The 15,098-nt window shown below is 33.2% G+C and overlaps 2 protein-coding genes across 4 annotated transcripts in view; one reads left to right on the forward strand and one right to left on the reverse strand.

Moving 5' to 3' along the window:
• Positions 1-1,257: 1,257 nt before the first annotated feature.
• The window catches only part of LOC111700718 (uncharacterized), a gene marked incomplete at its 5' end in the record, with an annotated part of 47,738 nt that continues 33,897 nt past the window's right edge, over positions 1,258-15,098 (forward strand). For both annotated transcript variants that reach the window (XM_023471729.1, XM_023471728.1), the window contains 2 exon segments: positions 1,258-1,410; positions 2,144-2,229. In XM_023471729.1, coding sequence (XP_023327497.1) covers positions 1,258-1,410; positions 2,144-2,229 — 239 coding nt within the window.
• On the reverse strand, positions 6,042-14,174 carry LOC111700719 (lactoperoxidase). Of its 2 annotated transcripts, none has more exons than XM_023471730.1 (9): positions 14,071-14,174; positions 11,426-11,829; positions 10,892-10,970; positions 10,457-10,621; positions 9,948-10,169; positions 8,207-8,458; positions 7,484-7,629; positions 6,884-7,027; positions 6,042-6,222 (listed from the first exon to the last, which is right to left on the reverse strand). In XM_023471730.1, exons 1-9 carry the CDS (start codon positions 14,142-14,144, stop codon positions 6,059-6,061), a joined length of 1,650 nt encoding a protein of 549 aa, XP_023327498.1. In that variant the 5' UTR covers positions 14,145-14,174; the 3' UTR covers positions 6,042-6,058. The 2 variants fall into 2 exon arrangements, with proteins under 2 accessions (XP_023327498.1, XP_023327499.1); XM_023471731.1 differs by having other exon boundaries at positions 6,087-6,230.

Consider the following 15,098-nt stretch of genomic DNA (forward strand, 5'->3'; position numbering starts at 1 on the left):
TATTTATCGCGATGCTCTCAGTATTTGAAGGAAATTTATGAAATATGGTTTTTTTTCCCAGACTGTAGGTTATAAGGCACTTTTAATCACTTTGTCTTATTTCCATTCAAGGCTCTATATGAGGTCATTGATGATTTAATTCATTTAATAACATTAACATTTAAATGATAATTTTAATTGATATGTAAAAATTTACATAATACAGGTATATATGATATGATTTATAAACTTATTTGATGTTAATTGTTACATATTAATGTTAACAATATGTATGCATGTAGTAAATACCCTACTACATAAAAGTTTCTCTAACACATATCTATCCTAGGTACAAAGCTCAGATTCTCGTGACTATCAATGTCTCAACCAAGGCACGATCCACCTGGCTACTATCCCGTGAACTATCAACGCCAATATCACTCGGCGTGATTTCGTAAACTATCAATGTCTTATCTAGGTCATGATCTTCAATGACTCAACTAGGACACGATCTAGTAATATCAACGCCACTACCAATGGGCGTGATCAGCTATCATTATTCTCCATGGATACAAGCGCACGCTTATCAACGCCTCAACTAGGACACGATCTAGTAATATCAACGCCACTACCAATGGACGTGATCAGCTATCATTGTCCTCCTTGGATACAAGCGCACGCTTATCAACGCCTCAACTAGGACACGATCTAGTAATATCAATGCCACTACCAATGGGCGTGATCAGCTATTAAGATCCTTCATGGATACAAGCGCACAACTATCAATGCCAAAACAATGGGTATGATCCCCAACCTGTTTATCAAGACAGGGAATGATTACTCTCTTGCAGTAATCTGTACGGAGTCTATTTATCAACTAGTGTATTTCAGGCTTATATGCTACAAGTTAAAGTTAATAGACGTAATTACAATTCCTACGTTACATCCTATATCACATGATCAAGGCAATCATACGTTACGTATTGCAGCACAGTTGAAATCGTCGAAATTGAGAAGTACGTCATTATATATAAGGCATGATTAAGCTAATCATGCTACATATTCATTTGAAACAGCGTATTGCAGGTTTACAGAATATCATGTTACCCGATATTTATTACAAGGATGATATAATTGATGGATTTATTAACAAAACTGAATCACTGTCATTCACTAACATTATATGCATAACAGATATTAAGTAAAATTAATTTCCATCAGTATAGAATTCAATTCTATATGAAGTAAACTTGTAAAAATGATAACACATTAATCCAGGTTTTCTGTGCAGTGGAACCTACTTTGATAAATACAAAGGGTTTGGGAATGCAATCTGCCTGGCTGGAAACTGTTTGGGAGGAATGGTTTTACCTTTCCTGTTCACATACTTGTATCAAACCTTTGGATATTCGGGGGCTCATCTTATTCTTGGTAACATTTGTTTCTATAGTTTTAGTAAAAAATACAATTTAGGGATTTCATTTCTCCAGTAAAATTTCACTTAAAACTTTTACATTGTATAAATATAATTTTAAAAAAGCTTGAAAAAAAACCTATGATCAATCCTAAATCTAAAAATCTCTTAAACAATTTAAAATTAATCATTTTCTGCAAAATTGTGTAAATTTTCTTTAAAACGTATTTTCATTTGATACTCCATTCAAAGATGGCTATGATCAATTTACTATTGTATCTTTATAAGCTTTGTATGATAAACTATGAATCAGAATGTTAATAATTTTGAAAAATGAATTTTTAAATTTTTGTTTCTCTACTTGCGCATTTCTACTGCAATACAAAATATTATTAGTAAACATTTTAAAGCTAGAAAAACAACAATATTTTCACATTATTGATTAGATAAAGCTTTCATTGGGCATTGCAGTCATTGTCACTTATAGGAGGTATTACATGTTTACTCTGAGGAGTAAATTTAGAACTCGTATAAATTCAGCAGCTATTAAGAAAATGGAGATTTAGAAAAACAGAAATTTCAAAACACTTGCAGCTGATATCATCTAATCATTTGAATTTTGTTAAAATTTAAATTTAAAAAAAATATGCTTAAAAAGATGTTTACTCTTGTTTAACACAAGCTAATAGAAACATTGTATACTTATTGCTTATACCTCAAACAGCCTCTGTAAATATATATGTTATTTAGGTGGAATTATGATGCACTGCTATGCTGCAACCCTGGTTTTTCAACCCGTAGATAAATACATGATCAAGGAGCTTGGAGATGATAAGGTAGGGACGGGGAAATGCAATGTTACCCACAAAAGACCCAGTTCACAAAATAATTAAAGTCGTCTGCACTATACTTTGCTAACTTGGCTTTATAACAACATCGAATTAAAATAAAATTGTTTTAAAATTGCATTCCTATGACATCTATATATACGTACATTTAAAAATTTCGGTCATATCATTCTTGAAGGTGATTAAGCGTCCTCTATGATTAAGGACTTTTCATAATTGTATTTTATTTGCACTAGATGTGCACGCTCTCACACAAAAATTTAGCAGTATTTTGCCAATTACTATTTTTAACTTAAGCTAGAGATGTATATACCTAGGGCTACAAAAAAAATTGGAAGTGAGTTGGTGAGGTAAAACCAAAGGCTAGGTTGTTGAGACACTTTAATGTCAAGGCTGTCTAAAATTTGATGACTAACTTTTAGAGTTATCTATATCCCAGTGAACATGTCTATTAGAAACGATTACACTGTTTTCAAAATTCACCAAAAATGTACAAAAAAAGGTTTAAAGAAGAATTTTAATAAGCAGATGTTTTTAACAATACTTAAATAAACTTTTACTGCTAGGAAATGGTTACAATTATAAAAGGCATTTGTATTACTATAACATGTAATTTGGCCTGCATTGAAAGTTTGCTTTTCTAACTTGTTCAATCAAAATATGAAGAGTGCTATCGGCCATCTTTAAATCTTTTAATATAAATATAATATCTAGCTTTATATATTTAATTCTCTATTCTTTATCTGTAAAGGGACTAAAAGCATTCACAACAGAAAGCCCTCAGCTAAGCTTTCAGTGCGTTCTGCAGTAATTTGCAGTACACTGACCGGAGATATAGTAGCGCTTAGTAATTTGCAGTACACTGACCGGAGATATAGTAGCGCTTAGTAATTTGTAGTACACTGACCGGAGATATAGTAGCGCTTAGTAATTTGCAGTACACTGACCGGAGATATAGTAGCGCTTAGTAATTTGCAGTACACTGACCGGAGATATAGTAGCGCTTAGTAATTTGCAGTACACTGACCGGAGATATAGTAGCGCTTAGTAATTTGCAGTACACTGACCGGAGATATAGTAGCGCTTAGTAATTTGCAGTACACTGACCGGAGATATAGTAGCGCTTAGTAATTTGCAGTACACTGACCGGAGATATAGTAGCGCTTAGTAATTTGCAGTACACTGACCGGAGATATAGTAGCGCTTAGTAATTTGCAGTACACTGACCGGAGATATAGTAGCGCTTAGTAATTTGCAGTACACTGACCGGAGATATAGTAGCGCTTAGTAATTTGCAGTACACTGACCGGAGATATAGTAGCGCTTAGTAATTTGCAGTACACTGACCGGAGATATAGTAGCGCTTAGTAATTTGCAGTACACTGACCGGAGATATAGTAGCGCTTAGTAATTTGCAGTACACTGACCGGAGATATAGTAGCGCTTAGTAATTTGCAGTACACTGACCGGAGATATAGTAGCGCTTAGTAATTTGCAGTACACTGACCGGAGATATAGTAGCGCTTAGTAATTTGCAGTACACTGACCGGAGATATAGTAGCGCTTAGTAATTTGCAGTACACTGACCGGAGATATAGTAGCGCTTAGTAATTTGCAGTACACTGACCGGAGATATAGTAGCGCTTAGTAATTTGCAGTACACTGACCGGAGATATAGTAGCGCTTAGTAATTTGCAGTACACTGACCGGAGATATAGTAGCGCTTAGTAATTTGCAGTACACTGACCGGAGATATAGTAGCGCTTAGTAATTTGCAGTACACTGACCGGAGATATAGTAGCGCTTAGTAATTTGCAGTACACTGACCGGAGATATAGTAGCGCTTAGTAATTTGCAGTACACTGACCGGAGATATAGTAGCGCTTAGTAATTNATATGTTCATAGATAGAGAGGTAAATTTTAAATACATGTTCATAGATAGAGAGGTATATTTTAAATATATGTTCATAGATAGAGAGGTATATTTTAAATATATGTTCATAGATAGAGAGGTATATTTTAAATATATGTTCATAGATAGAAAGAAATATTTCAAATATAAGTTCATAGATAGAGAGGTATGTTTTATATTTATGTACATAGATATAGAGGTATATTTTATATAAATCTATAAAGATGAGAGGTATATTTCATATATATGTACATAGATAGAGAGGTATATTTTATATTTGTGTACATAGATATAGAGGTATATTTTATGTAAATGTATAAAGATAGAGAGGTTTATTTTTTATATATGTACATAGATAGAGAGGTATATTTTATGAATATATATATGAACATTCTTAATTAAATGCAGATTGTACAATTGTACATTGAGAGGCAATTCTAATTTTAAATAAATTTATTTAAAAAAAATGTTAAATAAATAATGATATATCAAGAGGGTTGGTTTCCGAGCATGATATTTTGGACCCTCTTGTTTTAAACAGGCTCTTTTGCGCCTGTGGAATCTTAGTGTTTTCACAGACAATATCACGCAGTCGTCTTTTAAATAAAAGTTTTCTTAATTTGAAGTGAAATCTTTTAAATCTGCCAGCATGTGTGAAAAAAAATCTGTCTCCTAAAATAAAGAAAGAATTAGAGTTCAAATGCAAATCGTATAAGCACAATAAATATACATACATTATACAAAGGCCTAGGAGGGGGGTGTATAAATTTGCCCCCCCCCCCCTTGTTTTAAAGTTATATTTACCTTTAAAGTAAGCTTATATGCACACTGCATCGATATAAAATGTAACTCGTTCATTTTAGCATAAATCCTTTTAATTTGACCTTAAAGGGAGTGTTCGCGAAAAATGAAAGGGGGTATAGGCTTAATGGGATAAAAAAGCGCTTTTGATCGCCACTAATCTTACTTCTATCTGTTGCGTCTATAATGAGAAAATTGATAAAGACGTCTCATACCGAAGAGCGTAGCGCCCATAAAAATTGAGGAAGTTGGAACATACGACTTAGACCGTAAAAAAANATCTACAGGATGTCCCAATAATTTAATTTCTACAGGGTGCCCCGATAATTTTAATTCTACAGTGTCCAGGTTGTCACAATAAATTAAATTCTACTTTGTGTCCCCCCCCCCACACAAACAGACACAACTCAGATAGTAAATTTTAAAGGTTTATATAATTTCTAAGATAAAAATGCAAGATGCAAGGTTACCCGCGTAATGACATTAAAAACTAATTAAAACTTCTTAAATACCACGATCAAAGATTAAATATTGGGTGTTGGAAATGTCACTAAAATATTGTAAAGATATAACAAGAAACATTTAAAAAGATCCGAAGATTAATTGTTTGGTATTTAATGATGTTAAGGGTACCGTTGTGAATTGTCTAAATTGGTTCTATATATGGATTGTAGGCACTTAATATTACTACTACACTATAAGTCTCATGCAGTGATCCAAAGGTTGCAAGCTCTCATGCAAAACATCGATGATAATTTTGCAATTTAATGGATATAATAACTAAAGCTAAAACAAGTGCCTCACAATATTATAGTGGAGTTATATATATATATATATATATATATATATATATATATACCAAGGATCAAAGCGTTTTTATACTTTAAAGTTGATCCAATCTTGAAGTCCCTTTAAACAAAATGAAAAACTAGCTTAATTGCCCGGCGTTGCCCGAAAATCGAAAAAAATCTCGAATTTTGAAAAAAAAAAGATTTTTGAAAGAAATAATAAATTTTTTTTTTTCAAAATTACCCCCATGCCCCAGGGTACTCATAATTTTCCTCAAAAAATTACAAATATATAGATATGAGCGAAGAGCATTATTATATATCCATATTACCTCCAACATAAAGATCTATATCATCAGGTGTTGAATAAATTTGTTTAAGAAGAGACCATTTTTTATTTGAAATATAGGTCGGGGGCTCAGCAGACATCATTGATTCTATTCTTTGGAGTCCACATAATTCTCGGAAACTGTTGTATCCTCAACAACTTAAATTATTTTTTGGAACAAAATATTATATTTTAATTATTTTAAAAGTTTACTGCAGAACAGTGAGAACTAAAAATGCAAAGCAAAACTTTAAGTGAACCCAGATTAACCCAGTTAATCAAAGAGAATAGAATATTTATTAGAGTGGAATTTAGACAATCCAGCAGTATGAATTTTGTCAGTCCCTTTCAGCCTAATAAGGGGGCTGAAAGTGTACAAACCATGTAAATGCAGTAGAGTACACTAATTCAGTATGTTCCCTAGACTATCCATTTCAATTTCGAATTTTTTAAAGCTGTTAAATAAACTTTATAATGAATTAGGTGAATAAAAAAATCATTTGATTTATTGTTATGACGGAAAATCATCGTTTGTAAAGTGGAAGGCATAGAGTCTATGTGAAATGATCATTGGTCAATTATGAAACCAGCTTATTTCATATTTGGTTTTCTTTTAACAATAATTTTAGATTTTCTATAAAATGATATTCCAGGGCCCAAAAGGTTATATAGAACAAATATGTGAAGTACTTTGCAAAAAATATGCGACAAAATGCAACAAAAAATAGGAAATTGCTTGTTGAAATAAGACATGTTCCATAAAAATGCGAAAGTTTTGTGAACAATTTGTCCATTTCTCTTAAAATGTTTACCTGGTAATCCATGATCTCGTCCTCTCTGTATATTCCTTGAAAGAAGATCGTTACTACCGAACTGGGTTCCGTTTAACAACAACAAGTCGGTCAATTCGTGAGAGAAATCTGTTCCGCTGAGCTTAGAGGCTCCTTTCATCAAACCTATAGAACATTTGGAGTCTCAATAAATTTATTTGTTTTATCAAATATCAATGATCAAATATACTTATTTTTTTTTTGTTAAAACACCGCAAATTCTCTAGAAAGTTGATATTTATGTAACACAAAATAACAGTTGAATTTCAAAACTTTACTTTTTTTATAAAATCTTTCCTGAAACATGACATTTTTCGCGCATGGGGGCAAATAATCTATATAATAAAGGCCATTGCACAATATGTGCACTGCTAGATATAGCTGACCAAACGGCTGGACCAAATTGGCTACAACTTTTTGAAGAAATCCATGGTCACCCTTGGGGGTAACAAAAGCTAAAATAAATGTGATTTTTTTCAAATTTTAATTTAATCGCATTTTTTTTCAAAATTCGAGTGTTTACAAAATTCAACGGATGACACCGCCCATGGTGCACTTGAGCTAACTAAATTCATTTCTCACCATAGATAATTTCATCAACACCTTGACCATTGTTTGCAAAGTATAGTTGTGGGTTGAACAACTCCTTGTGAAGGGGGAACTGGGTAATATTATCAAATGTAACATCTCGTAGAGTTATATTATCCAGCAACATACTGTGTCCAAATCTAAAAGAATAATCAAGGATACATATTGTCCATGTCTGATGGTTTTCAGAGCCTAATTATGCATTTAAAAGTCTTAAATTGTGTGACTTGGCGAATGTTTAATCTCATGTGCTTAAAAAAAACGTCTTAAATTTTTTAATTTAAACGGTGATGAACCGGAAAACAAATATGAAGACTAAATTTTAGCAAGAATTCAGTGCATTTGATGCTGTAACAGAGAAAATAGTTTAGTCTAAATCTTTTAAAATCACTTATTAAGTAAAATTGGCCTGTTTACAAAAGTAAACTGAACAATTGCGGTGCATCAAAGTCGTTTTTCAGAGATCGAAAACTTTCGCAAAATTTTCGAAAATTTTCTTTCGTATTTCGCAAACTTCACTCGATATTTCGCATTCTTTCGCATAAATCAAATTTGCAAGAAAAATTCGCGAAAAAAAATATGCCACAATTTCGCGAAAAATTGCAAAAATTTCCGCCTTTTTGGCGAAATTTCGCATTAATCTGTTTCATGAAAAATTCGAAATTTTCGCAAAGCGATTTTTGCTGGAACACCTACTGTATAGATTATAACTGATACCTAAACGATGCAGTTGCAAAGCTGTTTGAAATACTTGGATCCACGGAGGCATTATAAAAACTTTTTGGTTTTTTTTTAATCCAAATATCCATAGATTTCATTAGACTCGGTCCAAGGAGAATCGGTAGATACTCGTTGTAGACAATACTCTGCATTTCTGCAATTAGTATATTTCTGGCAGTTTGGAAAATAAACTCATCATCACTGGAGCTGGAGTACTTTGCAACCTCTCTTGCTAAACGATTATGTTCTCTAAATAATAAATATTATAACATTATAAAGGAATTGAGTCTTTGTAACAAACTCAAATGTTATAATCACTATATTTCTGCAACCTTATGGTGTATACCTTTGATATTTTAACATTATATTATTTGATTTGAAAGAATTCATATTTTGAAAAGTTCTACGACATTTTATTTGCAAAGATATAGGAAATTTAAGTTTGTGGCAAAGATTCAATATCCTTTAATCGTGGAATCTGTTAGATAAAAGAATATAGTCTAAATTTAAAATGATCAAGATATTTCTGTGCCTTTTTGACCAAACAATAAGACTTGATTAAGGAAAATGTTTAAGGATTGTTTAAAAACATGAATAAAAGCAGAATACATGGATAGCCTATTCATCCGTATTCCTAGGTATTACATGGATAGCCTATTCCTCTGTATTCCTAGGTATTACATGGATAGTCTATTCCTCGGTATTCCTATGTATTAAATGGATAGCCTATTCCTCGTTATTCCTAGGTATTACATGGATAGCCTATTCCTCGATATTCCTGGGTATTACATAGATAGCCTATTCCTCGGTATTCCCAGGTGTTCCATGGATAGCCTTTTCCTCAATATTTCTAGGTATTACATGGATAGCTTATTCCTCTGTTTTTCTTGGTATTACATGGATAGCCTATTTCTTGGTTTTCCTAGGTATTACATGGATAGCCTATTCCTCGGTAATCCTAGGTAGTACATGGATAGCCTATTTCTCTGTATTTCTTGGTATTACATGGATAGCCTATTTCTTGGTATTCCTAGGTATTACATGGATAGCCTATTCCTCGGTAATCCTAGGTAGTACATGGATAGCCTATTCCTCTGTATTCCTATGTATTACAATGATAGCCTATTTCTCGGTATTCCTAGGTATTACATGGATAGTCTATTTCTCGGTATTCCTAGGTATTACATGGATAGCCTATTCCTCTGTATTTCTTGGTATTACTTGGATAGCCTATTTCTTGGTATTCCTAGGTATTACATGGATAGCCTATTCCTCGGTATTCCTAGGTAGTACATGGATAGTCTATTCCTCTGTATTCCTATGTATTACATGGATAGCCTATTCCTCGGTATTCCTAGGTATTACATGAATAGTCTATTCCTCGGTATTCCTATGTATTATATGGATAGCCTATTCCTCGATATTCCTAGGTATTACATGGATAGCCTATTCCTCGATATTCCTAGGTATTACATAGATAGCCTATTCCTCGGTATTCCTGGGTGTTACATGGATAGCATATTCCTCAATATTTCTAGGTATTACATGGATAGCCTATTCCTCGGTATGCCTAGGTATTACATAAATAGCCTATTTCTCGGTATTCCTAGGTATTACAAAGCTGTAAGATTGTTCTACTTTGAACATTTATTGTATGTTTTCTTGTAGTAGAAATACGCCAGTCACTTTTGTAGAAAATTTAAATTTGAAAATAATCAGTTTTCTAAGCTATGTTTACCTGAGAAAAAGAGTGTGAAGCGATGCTAGCATTGGAGATTCTTTAAATCTTATTTCGCCAGCAGTTAGGGAGCCATTTATCACAGGAAGCAGTTCATCTGTATAATTAGAATTAATCAGCATTAGACCATCTACCTTCGTCCTTAGTTTAGCGTTGGTTTCAACATCAGATCCGTACACGTTGTTAGCATCTATCACTGATGTCAACGAATTCAACTGCTCTCTGGGAAAAAATAATTTTAATACAAAAACCAAAAAAATAGGTTGAATTTTTCTTCGTAAAGAAATTGATTCTTTGCCACAAATTAAAATTTGCATACAGATCGTGTAAATAACATTGGGTTGCAAAGACTTAATTGCTTAGTTAAACAACTAAAATTGTATGGCAAATTTATTTTGAGAAAGTGGTACAAAAATATGTGTAAATTTATGCTCTACCTTATGCAATAAAATCTAACATTGGGAAAAATTTCCTAATAAGTAAAAAATGATAAAAACATTTTTTTTTTCCTGATTTCCCCCTGTTTAATGCAAAAAGGAACCGTTCTCCTGAAATCAAGACAGGTCTGATTCTGTTGTGAGAAAAAAGAATCGCCTGACGGAACTGGTATTGGAAAACATTCATGTCCAGTAGGATTTAAACAGCAGCCCTGGTCCGTAGCTTCTGGAGATAAACTGATAAAATGTTTTTTTTAATTAATAGATAAAAAATATAATTTACTTTTCCTAAAATTACTTTTTGAAACTTTGAACCTACCCCCCCCCCCAGCATATCCTGGTTTTCAAGTACCCCAGCAGAGATAGATTAAATGATTCTAGGGAAAATCATTACAGTGGAAGTAACCACAATCCGAACAATATAAAAATACAATTATACATTTATTTGCTGTCCATCTACTCACAAAGCAATAAAGAAATGTAATGTATTTTTTATTAAAACATTTCCTTAAGTCATGAGACAAAAATTGTCCAAAAGCAGTGAAAAGGTCTGTGTAGGGAAACTGTGTTTGATTAAAGCTGTGTCCTGTACATAGAAATGGGCATCGTTTTTTTGAACGAACAAAATTTTCAGGAACGATTAAAATTTGTTTTGAAAAAATGTGTCATTCAGAAAAAAAAAGAACTATGGACAAACTTTATGGATCGTTCAGAGAAATGAAAAAAATTTCGTTTTTGAAAAACGACGAAAAACGAACAATTTAAAATCTCTCGAACGGACTTGAATAAACGATTGCTTTTTTGCTGATTGAACAATTTTTTTGGAAAAAAAAATCTTTTAAAAACAATCTTTTTTTAACTGAACGAATGATTTTAATGAACAAACAATTTCACAGAATGAGATTTCAGTGAGAAAACGAAAGAATTAGATGGAAAAGAAAGGAAAATTTTGAGAACAAACGAAATAAATTTTTTCCAAACGATTTTAAAAAACGAACGATGAAGGAATGAATGAAAAAAGTTGAATGTGCCCATCTCTACCTGTACACTGTTGAGATACAAACCGAGGAGTTGGCAATGATAAACCAGTTCGTGCAGCTAAAGTGAATCCACCCTTAGGCTTCCCTATCCCATCCTCATACTCTGGAGGCAGCAGGCGTTTAAACCCTGTGTTTGCTGCGGCCCAGGTAGGGTTTTCCAGGTTGTTACAAACTCCATTAAAGGCTCTGTACTCTGTATCATTGCAAATAGGAACTAGTCCCTCACAGGTGGCTCGCACCATCAATTCAACTTTACCCACATTCCATACGTGATTTTGATCAGATCTATCCTGTGTTGCCTCATCACTGAAGTCTTTGATATGCGAATGTATTCGGTGAATTTTTCCAAATAATTTCTTGTTTCGGAGTTCCATTGCAGCTGAAAAAGGCGTCTGCGACGTAGCGCTGAAATGAAAGTATTCAATTGAAACTTAGAATCCACGTTGATGATGTTTATTCATAGAGAATAGAATATATAGAGAGGAATTTACTGGAAAAAAGTGTAAAACGGCCATTTTGATGTACTGTTTCCATACTGCAGGTGTACTTCATATTTATGCTGTATAACCTGTTGGGCCCTGGAATATCATTTTATAGAAAATCTAAAATTATTTGACCAATTATCATTTCATATATACTCTTTGCCTTTCACTTTAAAAACGAAGATTTTCCGTCATAACTATAAATCAAATGATGTTTTTATTCACCTAATTCATTATAAAGTTTATTTAACAGTTTAAAAAATTCGAAATTGAAATGAATAGTCTAGGGAACATACTGTATTAATGTACTCTACTGCATATAATTTGTAAACATTTACATGATTTGTACACTTTGAACTCCCTTTCAGGCTTAAAGGGACTGAAAAATTCATACCGAGAGATTCTTTTAATTCCTCTCTATATAGTCTATTCTCTATGTGTTTATTGCTGTTTTAATCAAATGGTCTGGAAATATAATTTTCAAGTATTTTTTATGCAAAGGGTTAGTGGAAACAGGAGCCTAAAAAGTCTGGTAATAGTTTCAAGAATAAAAGGAAAAAAAGCTTTTAGTTTTTTGTTTGATTAAATTACAGATCTAAAATTTAAAAAAATATGAAGCCCTTAAATATGGATGTTAAAACAATACTGTGTCAAAAAACATGGGAATCATATGAAAACTTAAAAAAAACGTTTTTAGTTTACAAGAATTAGTAAATAAAAAATGCATTGAAAAAGATTACATGCGAAAGAATAGAATCTGGTATCTCTGTCAATTTAAAACCTATTCCGATAGACTGACGTCTGGTTAACCAAAAATTCACTGGGGGGGGGGGGGGGGGGGGGAATATTTCCCTCCTTCTATTTTCTTATTGTGATACAAATATAAAACATTTGATACGTTTTTGAAAAGCATGGACTCTACGTACGTCGATAATCTGCAGAAAATCGCAAATTTTCACAAATCCAAATTGCAAAATGCGACGAAGAAATTTTGTTTGCCCTTTCCAGTGAAGTGCAAACTTTTCAGAATCCTAGAATCTGAATTCAAAAAAATTTTAAAATATGCAAATTCTCTTTGTTAGCGCCTGTGCAAAAATCTGTGCGAAATTTCTTTGCAAAAGTTGTGCAATCTGCTTTCTTTTGTCAACGGATTTCCATAACCCTATACAATGTTGTACAGGCTTATGCAGTATGCCTGAGGAGTGCAGACTCGTGCAGTAGATATGAAAGTTCAGCTTTTAACCTTAACCTTATAAAGGCTGGTTGGTCTGAATCTATGTATAGCCTGGGGGGGGGGGGAGCAACCCAAGCATCCCATGCATCCTACGCCCCCCCCCCTAGAAAAAGGCCTTAGAGTATAGGTAATGGGTTGAAATGCATGTTCATAGCCTAATTTTTCAAATTCAGGCCAAATCATTCAAGAAAATTAGATCAATATCTTTAATAGTTTGGGTGCTAGGAGGGTCGGAAAAAATGCCAAAAAATGTAAAAAATGCAAAGAATTACTTTTCTGTTTTTAACAGATATCAAGATGTGACACATAATTTCTACTTTCATTTTTCAAAGGCTGTTAGAAAATATAATTTTAGATCCGTCGTTTTTATTTACCTTCTTTACAAAAAATTCTTTAAATTTCTATTCATTGAAAGTCAAAAAAGTTCACGGTAATAGAGTCAAAAATGAGCGTGCTTGGGCAAACAAAATATAGTGGTGGAGTCAAACGCCCCCTCCCCCAGCCTTTTGAGGGTTAAGTGAGGTACATAGTATAGTTAGAAAAGGCAGAAAATTTGAGCTTCCTAGCTCAAATACTATTAGAGTCATCGCAAAAAAAAACGGTAGGGTTAAATAGTAAGTTAAAAAATGTGAAGCATGCTTTAAAGGGTAGGGGTAATTTGAAATTACTACAGACCCTAAAAAACCCTATCACGATTTCCCCTACCCCCCCCCCCCCCCCCGGTCCCTGAGATTTTCTCAAGAACGGCTCACACTTTATCAACATCAAAATTGAGCACATATTTTGTCTAACATTTTTTTATACATAGACGGAAGAGGAAGAATAAAAAAATGCCATAACTTTTTATTATTTAATCTTTAATTTACTCATTTGAAAAAAATTTAAAAAATTAAAATCCTAGGGGGGGGAGGAGTGGGAGATCAAAATTACCCGTAAGGACATTTTGTGTGGAGACCTTTGATGATAATTAGACTAACTATCCATTGTGTTAACGAACTGAGCATCGTAGCTCGACTGATTCTCTCCGCTAATCATTGTAATTTGAAAACAGATGTAAGAACGATAGTATCTGCGCGGTTTGTAGAACAGAACGTAAAAAGAGCGTGTTTCCAGTTGTTTCCAGTTCTTTTCAGTTTTTTCCAGTTGTTTCTAGTTGTTTCCAGTTGTTTCCAGTTGTTTCCAATTGTTTCCAGTTGTTTCCAGTTCTTTTCAGTTTTTTCCAGTTGTTTCCAGTTGTTTCCAGTTGTTTCCAGTTGTTCCAGCTGTTTTCAGTTGTGTCCAGTTGTTTCCAGTTGTTTCCAGTTGTTTCCAGTTGTGTCCAGTTGTTTCCAGTTGTTTCCAGTTATTTCCAGTTGTTTCCAGTTATTTCCAGTTGTTTCCAGTTGTTTCCAGTTCTTTTCAGTTCTTTTCAGTTTTTTCCAGTTGTTTCCAGTTGTTTCAAGTTGTTTCAGCTGTTTTCAGTTGTGTCCAGTTGTTTCCAGTTGTTTCGAGTTGTTTCCAGTTGTGTCCAGTTGTTTCCACTTGTTTCCAGTTATTTCCAGTTGTTTCCAGTTATTTCCAGTTGTTTCCAGTTGTTTCCAGTTGTTTCCAGTTCTTTTCAGTTCTTTTCAGTTTTTCCAGTTGTTTCCAGTTGTTTCCAGTTCTTTTCAGTTGTTTCCAGTTGTGTCCAGTTGTTTCCAGTTGTTTCCAGTTGTTTCCAGTTGTGTCCAGTTGTTTCCAGCTGTTTCCAGTTATTTCCAGTTGTTTCCAGTTATTTCCAGTTGTTTCCAGTTGTTTCCAGTTGTTTCCAGTTGTTTCCAATTGTTTCCAGTTGTTTTCAGTTACAGTGGTCGGCGATTAACTTCTTCTTACTGGTGATTTTATCTGGTTTTTATAACATTTCTTTAAGTTAGCAAGTTTTTAATAAATAACTTATTTTTTTTTTTTATATTACATCCACATATTAGGCATTGCATGGA

This window comes from Eurytemora carolleeae, unplaced genomic scaffold, assembly GCF_000591075.1.
Source record: "Eurytemora carolleeae unplaced genomic scaffold, Eaff_2.0 scaffold418, whole genome shotgun sequence".
Classification (NCBI taxonomy): Eukaryota; Metazoa; Arthropoda; class Copepoda; order Calanoida; family Temoridae; genus Eurytemora; species Eurytemora carolleeae.

What these genes read in the sequence shown, in the direction of transcription:
- LOC111700719 (XM_023471730.1), bottom strand. Translation starts at nt 14,144, where the DNA reads ATGCTCAGTTCGTTAACACAATGGATAGTTAGTCTAATTATCATCAAA. An exon ending in TTTGCAACTGCATCGTTTAG is followed by an intron (nt 7,630 to 8,206) that starts GTATCAGTTATA and finishes TTATTCTTTTAG; the next exon opens with ATTTGGACACAGTATGTTGC. An exon ending in TGTTGATGAAATTATCTATG is followed by an intron (nt 7,028 to 7,483) that starts GTGAGAAATGAA and finishes AATGTTCTATAG; the next exon opens with GTTTGATGAAAGGAGCCTCT.